Below are 10,327 nucleotides of genomic sequence, written 5' to 3' on the forward strand. Positions count from 1 at the left end.
ATTCAACTAAAGTAGCCGTGATTTTTAGCAATAACGCACTGCTTGAGGTAAACCTCAAGTATGTTCATTTTCAGTTTTTAGAACAGGACAAAATTACAACAAAGTAGGTAAAGAATCAAAACAACCACAAACAACAAAAGGGGAAAATGTGACAAACCGCAATAAAAGTAATGTGCTTTATTTGCCACTGATCTCGTCATGGTGGTTGACTAATGAAAAACAGTATAAACGAGTATACGTACAATTATTCACAGATTTACAAATATTCCCGACATACTTCAACATCGTAGAAAAAAAAGAAAAAACATTTGAAACGACATTCTTCTTTCGTCACGTGGTGTCGTCGCGGGGTGGGGAGTGGGGTCGTGGGGTAATTTAAATATGGTCCATAAGGGACCAGCTCAAACTAGTTGAGAAAAAAACAAAGCTTGGTTGCTTGGTTAAATACAGTCAACTCCCAGACACGCACAACGCTTTGACGGAACAGCGACGGTACACAGCAGTCAAGTAAGTCTGACATTCTTTATATTCTGTATCTTTTGCAGCATGTAGACTAGTTCATTCTGTTGATTTTTAACGGCATTTTACACATAGACATGACCAAAAGTTGGTGTTTTTTTTTACATGAGATGGTTTACTATAAGCAGCAATTTTTTGAAAATGAAATGAATACAAAATGTGAGTTATGTGAGAGCTCGTATCAAACTTCTAGCAAATTGTTCGATTGTAAGATTCACGGTAGAACCCGTTTCGGAAGTGAATTGTAGCGCAATCTTCCGTTAATATGTAGCCAACACTTGACGGCTACATTTGAGTTAACTTTATCAATAGAAATTCAGTTGGCAACATTGATTTGTGTCGTGTTATTGAGAGAAACCAATGAAATGTCTTTGTGGCGTAACATTTTGCGAACTTGGTCTTTACTTGTATGTCATTTAAAAAAAAATCGCATCATAGCCTCCATGAATTGCCCCAAGATCAGATGAATCCACTTGACTACTCAACTTCTCGAGTATACAGGTTCTGTTCTCTTGGTGAATCCCTAAACGTTGCTCTACTCCTTTTGAACTGAGGCGTTGCTTTACCTTTTGTGTGAAAATTTGGAGCAATGTTTAGATGTCAGACCAGCAGTTTAAACTAGTAATCGATATTGTATTTTACACATAGTCCACATTGTTGGCCATAAACAATTTCTGTTAAATCTGTTCAAATGACGTGGACATGTGTTTGGCGATACTGAGAGCACATCTAAGATGGAGAGCGCTAGCAGTCATGAGGCTCAGCGCCAGCCGATCTGAGGCCATCTGGAAGGGAAGAGTGAGAGAGAGGGGGTCATCAGTTTGCCCATTTGTTTTGTTTGTGGCCCAGTTCTTCATAGCAGTTCTAAATCTGTCAAAACCATCAAGGCTTTTGTGGTAATGCAGGAAACGGCCGGGACTAAATATTTGCATATCACTGAAGGGGCCCGTGGGTTAAATAGTCCTGTCAGGGTGCACTTGACCCGTTTATGAGTTTAACAGAAGCAGAATCTTCATAGTTAGGTAGTGTTTATCATATTTAATTGAATTGGAATGAAATGGAATGGAATGGCAAGGCGGAAATATCACCAGACCAAATGAGGTCACCCTCTGGAATCTATTTTCCAAACTCTCCTGAAATCCCGGTTTGTCTCTCATCAAATGGAGTAAATATTTCCTCCACGCCGGTGGAGTTTCCCAGACGAGCCCAGGGAACCGAGACTCATGAGGAAGTTTTAAAATGTCCTGCTAAGCATCGGGAGCGAAAGGAAGCGTCACACCCTCTCTCTTCATCTTTACAGGCGTTTTTGTCTTCTTATGCAAATAAGTTTATATTCAGCAGAGCCTGAGGAGCTGCCCCCCCCCCCCCCCCCTCCCCCCCCCGCCACAGCATGGGCTCAGCATTGAGCCTTTAAAAGCAGTGAAAACAGGGCAGAGGAGCCTTTGTGTGGAGCCAGTGAATCAGTCTTCCTTTGAGGCACTGAGGGCCTTTGAGTGGCTGGCTTCACCCTTCGCATGGCTGGATCTGAGCGGGGAGTTCCTGCTGGGCGCGCTCACTGCACACAAAAGTGTTCGCCAGCAAAAGCCCCTCCACATTTATGACCGCCAGAAGAATGGGCCGGCTTCGGACGGCTGCTGGGAGACAAAAAAAAAGGGAGAGAAAATGGAGAAGAGAAGCTTTGCTTTAATAGAGAGAGCTTGAGAAATGGCCAAGATGGAGGTATTTCCCTGAGCCACTGAGACAGAGATATGCTCTTAGATATGCGTACTACTTTACCATACTCGTACTACTGTAGCATATTTAAATTGCTTTTGCATATACCGGTCTGAGAATTGTATTAGTAGACATGACAGTGTGAATGTTTCAGTAGATTTTTGGCCCAAGCTGACTGAGTCTTGCAGAGGAGCGAAGAGAGAGAGGAGACAGGAAGTGTGTGAAGTTGGAGCTGTGCACAGTCTCAGATACCTGAGAGAGAGGAGACAGCGGGGGGAGACGCTCAGAGCTCCAGACTCAGTCTGATAATTACAGGGTGGAAGCAGGCAAAGTCACGCAAGCCTTTGTGCTGGATCGGCCACTTCCTGCAGCCTCGGGCTCTCTGTGACAGAGCTGCATTCTCTTATTGACCTGACAGCTCACTTTTCACATGAGTAAATTATCTCCACTCAGGCTCTGTTTGCATAGAGGTAGAGAACTCAACATCATTCTTCTGTATGTTCAACAGAATGCGGCACATCCTCTCAGTAACCCTGCTGTTGGTTATCGTCATGACAGCAGACGCAACAAGGAAGAAAGGTCAGCACATTGCTAGTTCAAGCACAAAAATGCTAGTTTGAGTTGACTTAATAAAGCTCTAAAGCGTATGTGGTAAAGCATGTCTGACCTACAACGGTCTTCATATTCATAAGTGTCATGTTTTAGTTGACCTATAGCATCCTTCATATTTATAAATGTCATGTTTGAGTTGACCTATAGCGGTCTTCATATTTATAGGTGTCATGGTTAAGTTGACCTATAGCGGTCTTCATATTTATAAGTGTCATGTTTGAGCTGACCTATAGCGGTCTTCATATTCATAAGTGTCATTTTTGAGTTGACCAATAGCGGATCTATATATTTATAAGTGTCATGTTTGAGCTGACCAATAGCTGTCTTCATATTTATAAGCGTCATGTTTGAGCTGACCAATAGCGGTCTTCATATTCATAAGCGTCATGTTTGAGCTGACCTATAGGTGTCATGTTTGAGCTGACCAATAGCGGGTCTTTATATTTATAAGTGTCATGTTTGAGCTGACCTATAGGTGTCATGTTTGAGTTGACCAATAGCGGGTCTTCATATTTATAAGTGTCATGTTTGAGCTGACCAATAGCGGGTCTTTATATTTATAAGTGTCATGTTTGAGCTGATGTCCATGTGAAAGCTGAGGTGAGTCTGCTGACTGTGTTGGACAGAGAAGGGTAAGGACTCCAAAGGCTCCGTAGACTGTGCAGAGTGGAAGTACGGCAGGTGTGTTCCGACCAGCGGGGACTGTGGAGCCGGGGTTCGCGAGGCCACCTGCAACGAGCACACCAGGAAGCACAAGTGCAAAGTGCCCTGCAACTGGAAGAAGGACTTTGGAGGTAAGATGTTCTGACAAGATGACTGGGGCCTTTTAAAAAAGCATTTACTAAAAATGATACAGTGGCTGAGGAATACTCTGCTCTCTTTTTGCCAGCGGACTGCAAGTACAAGTTCGGGCGTTGGGCCGAGTGTGACTCGTCCACCGGCACCAAGAGCCGCTCGGGGACGCTGAAGAAGGCGCTGTTCAACGTAGACTGCGAGGCCACCATCAAGGTGTCCAAACCCTGCGCCCCAAAGACCAAGACCAAGCCCGCCAAGAAGGGCAGGGGCAAAGAGAACTAAAGGGGTGGAGGACAACATCTCACCTTCATGTCTGAAGCAGCACAATCCTCTCCTACCTGTTTAAGACCTGACGTAGATGTGAAAATCTCTTAAATGTCCTTTGGAACAAAATCAAGGAAAACTGAAGGGATAAGCCTGTGGGAATGGGACTTCCCCCCCCTAAATTTCAGTAGACATCCACATATGTAAATGTTCTCAATATAATTATAGAATTTCTGTCCATGTTTACAGAGTAACATCCCTAGGTTCTCATTAAGTAGTTACTTTAACATTTTACTGTACATTTGAAGCTTTCCACAAAACATCAAGAGCATTTCTACAATAAAATTGAGATACTGTAGACATAACATTTTATAGGATATATTGATGGATATTTTTCTTCAATTTATAAATAATTTACTTTTATAAAATACAAAGTGAAGATAATTGGTCACATTTGTAAGCAGTAGAGACAGTATATGAACATTTCTATGAATCTTCAATGGACTGTACAGTTCTTTAAAACTTCACACATATGATGAATTAGTACTGTGGCCCTGTGAATAAATGAATGGGAAGTAATTGTATTTTCACTGGTCTGGTGTCTTGACTCATTTATTAAGTACCATTCTCTCTCCTCCAATAGGCCATCATAAAACAAGTCAGATTGTTGTTGTTGTTTTGCACGTTCACGTTCGTTAATAACATTCCACGTTATGGTGCAGAGAAACATAATAGGCAGTACACATTAGACCCATCATGGGGAAAGCACATCACAATGACCTAAGGCATGTGTTTCATCTATAATTAACATTAAATAAAATATAATAAAGGATACAATATTTTAGTTGAATTGATTAAATTCATTTGAAACGATGTTTAAGAAAAGCCATACAACAGCAACAGGGAAGGTTTTTTTTATTAAAAACAGGTGGCTGTGGGAGCGTCTCAATCTTTGCGCCGTGGTTGCGCAATTTGTTCTTCTTGTCAAAAGTAGTTCATCAACAGTGATCTCACACTGATGTAGTTCATCAACACTGATGTAGTTCATCAACACTGATCTCACACTGATGTAGTTCATCAACACTGATCTCACACTGATGTAGTTCATCAACACTGATCTCACACTGATGTAGTTCATCAACACTGATCTCACACTAATGTAGTTCATCAACATTGATCTCACGTCCAACTATGGGGCTTTACTTGGAGTTGAAGTTCTTGTACCGACACAGCAGAAGATTCCGGAAGGTCTTCTTGAATGTCACATTGCACAGTGCATAGCATGCTGGGTTGACAGTGCTGTTGATGTAACACAGCCAGTAGCCTACTGTCCAAAGAGTGTCAGGAACACAGACGTGGCAGAAGGTCCCGATGAGGACCATGACGTTGTACGGAGTCCACGTCACCATGAAGGCCAGAAGCACAGCCAGGATGGTCCTGGTCACCTTCCTCTCCCTCACAGACGATCGTCTACTTCTCTTCCTCGCCTGTGTTGCCGTGACGCTGTTGGGCCTGCAGCCAAAGGCAGGGGAGGCCGGCTCAGGGACTGACACACACACACACAGCTTCTGGCCTCTGCCACGCAGAACGGGGAACCTTAGCGCAGACCTCTGGAGTCCGCCCTGTCCTCTCCCAGGTCCTCTCCCAGGCCCTTCAGGGGCGGTGGCACAGCTGCTCTGCGCCGAGGGAAAGCTGGCCTCTCCAGCCCCCGTCAGCTGGCTGCTCTGCAGGCCGGAGTCTCCGTCCAGTGAGGCGGTGTCCTCCCCTGCACTAGCGCCGACCGCAGGATGTAAAGTGCGGGGCAGCGCGCGCCCTCTGCTGGCCGAGACTCTGAGACTGAAGGTCTCGGCACCATGGGAGTTTGGAGCAGAGCTCTGCCGTTGCGCTCGGCGGCGGCCAGCGAGGGATATGCGGGCGTAAAGGACGGTCATGATTATGGCTGGCAGGTAGAACGACGGAACCGCAGTTGCTAGGGTGACGGCAGGGTTTGACAGGAGTTGAATGTAGCACTCGTCTCTCTGGTGGGGTTGTTGCCCACGGAACCGCTGCCACGTCAGGATGGCTGGCGCCCAGAGCAGGAGGGAGAGGACCCAGGCGGCCAGGACCGCCAGTCCGGCGCAGCGCCGGCTCCTTCTGGACGGGTAGGTCAAGGGTCGGGTCACGCAGAGGTACCGGTCCACACTGATGATCAGGAGGTTCATGTTTGAGGCGTTGCTGACGACGTAATCCACTACTAGCCACAGGTCGCACATGACCGGCCCAAATGGCCAGTAGCCCACGAGCATGTAAACAGTGTACAGGTTCATGGAGAACGCTCCAATGACCAGATCAGCAAAGGCCAGGCTGAACAGGTAGTAGTTGTTGACGGTTTGAAGGTGGCGGTTAACTCTGATGGAGAGCATCACCAGGATGTTGCCCAAAATAGTCACAAAGCTCAGAGAGCCAGCCGCCCCGACAATGAGGACCGTTTCCATGGTCCTGTAGGGGCAGTTGTGCTGGCTGGCCCCCCCCCCAGTGTCATTGGTCACCCCCCTCAGAGGACCAGCCCGACTGGCGTTCAGACCAGAGCCAAGATCCTAGGAGAATTCACACAGGCTTTAAGGCTACAGTAGATGATTACCACATTCATTCATTCACACAGGCTTTAAGGCTAGAGTAGATGATTACCACATGCATTCATTCACAGGCTTTAAGGCTACAGTAGATGATTACCACATTCATTCATTCATTCATTCATTCACACAGGCTTTGAGGCTAGAGTAGATGATTACCCCATTCATTCATTCACACAGGCTTTAAGGCTAGAGTAGATGATTACCACATTCATTCATTCATTCATTCACACAGGCTTTAAGGCTAGAGTAGATTATTACCACATTCATTCATTCACAGGCTTTAAGGCTAGTGTAACCAAGGTTAACAAAGTTATCTTTAAGATTCTGTAAATATGTATAATAGTAATTAATAAATAGTCTAATAATAAACATTAAACATTGATTAGTTATGTATTTATTAGTACCTTAGGAATTTAGCATAGCTTTTTAATGAATGAATTGTAATGAATGAAATGAAATGTAATGTTGAAGCGCCCTCTACAGGACGTAGTGCGTGCGGAAGAGCACGCGCAAATTTTACTTTGAATATAGAGAGAAGACGTTGAGATTAAAAGAAGACGGTTTAAAAATGAACGTGACAACCTTTTAAAAATTCAACGTCTTTACTGACCCAATTAATTAAACCAAATTGAATTATTCGATGATATTTTAAAGTTAAAGTGTTTTACGTGAGTTTGATAGAAAAGGTACAGTTGTACAGTTGAAAATACGCGATTTATGTTTTGTGCTAGTTGAGTGCTAACTTGTACCTAGCTAGCTAGCTACACCGAGCTACAGCGGACCTGCTGGACAAAGATGTGTGCTTGAAACCTTTGAAGATCGAAATGAAAATTGTCATTGTGGAATCATCTACAGTGAATACTGACTGACTGATTGACTAAATACTCCTTGAAAACAACGACAACTAGATGGCGAGCCTCCCACCGAACAACAGAAAAATACGGATTCCACACCACATCCAATCCAACCAACTGACTGAGAACTGTTTGATAGCTTGATAGCTGAAGTTCCACGGATACGTAATTAGGATTCCTCCGTCAGGAGGAAACCTATTGTTATTGTAGGTTTTCTTATTATTATGTTTGTACCATGGGAGTCAATGGCAGCCCCTAGAACCGTATGGTAACTTTTTCTGAAATTTGGCACACTCATTAAGGACAATCCCTTCTTTACTCACACCAAGTTTCATGTCTCCCACTAGACCACACTAGCGCCACCAACGGGTCAAAGTTGGACTTTTGTTAACACACACAACTTTTGAACCGTTTGACCGATTTTCAAAAATGAGGTACCATTGGATTCCTTGGATCAAGACGAATTCAACGTTCAATGGCGCCAATTTTCGGTTGTATAGATTTTCCGCTATTACCGGTTTTATCAAACTGCTTTGAAAGCCTACTCTTCCTACAATTTTTCTCAAATCCCATATGGTAACTTTTTCTGAAATTTGGCACACTCATTAAGGACAGTCCCTTCTTCACTCACACCAAGTTTCATGTCTCCCACTAGACCACACTAGCGCCACCAACGGGTCAAAGTTGGACTTTTGTTAACACTGTAACTTTTGAACCGTTTGACCGATTTTCAAAAATTAGGTACCATTGGATTCCTTGGATCAAGACGAATTCAACATTCAATGGCGACAATTTTCGGTTGTATAGATTTTCTGTTATTCCCGGTTTTATCAAAAAACCTTTGAAAGCCTACTCCTCCTACAATTTTGGTCAAATCTTCTTCAAAATCACCAGAGATGATCTTCAGACCAAGCCTCACAAAAAACAAAGAATAAAATTTTGATCCTCACAACCGTTTGTCCGGTATAGCCACTCAAATTCAGCAGAAACAGGAAGTGAAGTAAAATGTAACCAAAACTTTGAGATGTAAATCTGGGTGACATTGGTACAGGGGTAGAGAAGTAATTTTGTATTCAGAAGGTTGTTAGTTCAATTCCCTGCTAAAGCGTCCTTTAGCAAGACACTTCTTTCTTCACTCTTCTTTCCTCTATTCTTTCCTTCTTCCACTCTTCTTTCCTTCTTTTACTCTTCTTTCCAAAATTGTAAAGAATATACATTTTCCCCTGGTTTCGCAATCTTAGGAGGAATCCGCATCGCTGCTTGCAGCTATATTACTTTACTTGTTCTTTTTGTTTTTAAAGAAGACACTGAATGAACACATTGATACTTTGAACATATTTAATTGATTGAATATTTGATTGTATGTATTGTAAATGGGATATCGATTTTGTTAAGCTACTGTTGAACTGCTAGCCTGTACAATTGTGTTGGGTTATGTGAATTTGATAAAGTTAAGAACTAAGGTTAAGATTTGCTTGAGAATTTAAATGAGATAAAACTTTATTAGATAATTCAATTATTTATTTAGTTATTAACTATTTATTAAATACTATATTTATTATATATATATAATTTATATTAAAGATAACTACATTTAACTATTGTAAAGAAATAAAATAGAACTATTGGCTTCTTATTTGATTATAAAATAGAGATAAATAAGATTATAATAGAGTAAATAAGAATTCATAAAGAGTTTGAGTTGATTTAAGGTTTTGATATCGAGATATTTTGATGCATGTTTTTATTTTACATTTTCTAAATGTTGAGCCTTGTATATATATGTAAATAATTATTTACCACTAAAATCTGAAAGTTATCAAACCCTGTTTCTTGTGATTCACTGCGCACCTGAAAAGCATCTAGAATCTTCTGATGGCCCAGATCTTAGATTGTATGTAAACTAGTGTTACACTAGAGTAGATGATTACCACATTCATTCACACAGGCTTTAAGGCTACAGTAGATGATTACCACATGCATTCATTCACACAGGCTTTAAGGCTACAGTAGATGATTACCACATTCATTCATTCACACAGGCTTTAAGGCTAGAGTAGATGATTACCACATTCATTCATTCACACAGGCTTTAAGGCTAGAGTAGATGATTACCACATTCATTCATTCACACAGGCTTTAAGGCTAGAGTAGATGATTGCACATTCATTCATTTTCCAAGACCAAGTCAAGATTAGACCCAGTATTTTACAATATTACCCTTCATCTAGCCATGCCTTTGAGTTACCTTTTAAGAACACTCAATGCCTTTTAGCCGTTTCCTAGCAACATTCCACTATGCGAAGGATGCTCACATTTGTATTGAGAGTCAAAACCTCTGAAGAGAAGAAAAAATCCTTTAGAAATATATGCACTCACCATCTCAGTCTGTCAGTATCCCCCTCCACTCAGCCTGGGTCAGGGTTCGGGTTAGAACCACAGCTCCACTCAGCCCGGGTCAGGGTTAGAACCGCAGCTCCACTCAGCCCGGGTCAGGGTCAGGGTTAGAACCGCAGCTCCACTCAGCCCAGGTCCCAATTGCTCTGGCGGGAGATCGGGAGCTGCTGTGTTCGTTCCAACCCTGAGTCTGGCGTCTCTGCAGCGTTCCAACCCTGCGCTTGGCGTCTCTGGAGCTGCTGTGTTCATTCCAACCCTGCGCTTGGCGTCTCTGGAGCAGACTCTGAGTCTGGACACAGACTGCGTGGTGGCTGCTAATGTAATCATCCCAACTAATGGGTCACATCCTTCTCCCTAACCTATTTACGGAACAGACCTTAATTTTCTGTGTGCACGCAGCACTCACACCTACTGACAGGAATCCACTGTTCATTCCGACATCAAGCATTATCAAGCGATAACACACCCGTTAACATGAGATTGGCGAGAGGCCTGAGGCCTGAGGAAAGGTGTGCTGGATGACTGTGTGACGTTGACTTGTTTATTAACACAGAAAGC

At 42.9% G+C, this 10,327-nt stretch overlaps 2 protein-coding genes across 2 annotated transcripts; one reads left to right on the forward strand and one right to left on the reverse strand.

Annotated features, from left to right (window-relative positions):
- The first annotated feature begins 371 nt into the window (after positions 1-371).
- On the forward strand, positions 372-4,487 carry mdkb (midkine b). The gene is made up of 4 exons (XM_012818715.3): positions 372-507; positions 2,741-2,811; positions 3,471-3,638; positions 3,734-4,487. The coding sequence occupies exons 2-4, from the start codon at positions 2,742-2,744 to the stop codon at positions 3,919-3,921; spliced, it is 426 nt and encodes a 141-aa protein (XP_012674169.1). The 5' UTR covers positions 372-507; position 2,741; the 3' UTR covers positions 3,922-4,487.
- Positions 4,488-5,030: 543 nt separating this feature from the next.
- Positions 5,031-10,238, reverse strand: chrm4b (cholinergic receptor, muscarinic 4b). Its single transcript, XM_012818611.3, has 2 exons — positions 9,752-10,238; positions 5,031-6,479 (listed from the first exon to the last, which is right to left on the reverse strand). Exons 1-2 carry the CDS (start codon positions 9,752-9,754, stop codon positions 5,103-5,105), a joined length of 1,380 nt encoding a protein of 459 aa, XP_012674065.2. The 5' UTR covers positions 9,755-10,238; the 3' UTR covers positions 5,031-5,102.
- Positions 10,239-10,327: the final 89 nt, after the last annotated feature.

This window comes from Clupea harengus, chromosome 3 (assembly GCF_900700415.2).
Source record: "Clupea harengus chromosome 3, Ch_v2.0.2, whole genome shotgun sequence".
Lineage (NCBI taxonomy): Eukaryota > Metazoa > Chordata > Actinopteri > Clupeiformes > Clupeidae > Clupea > Clupea harengus.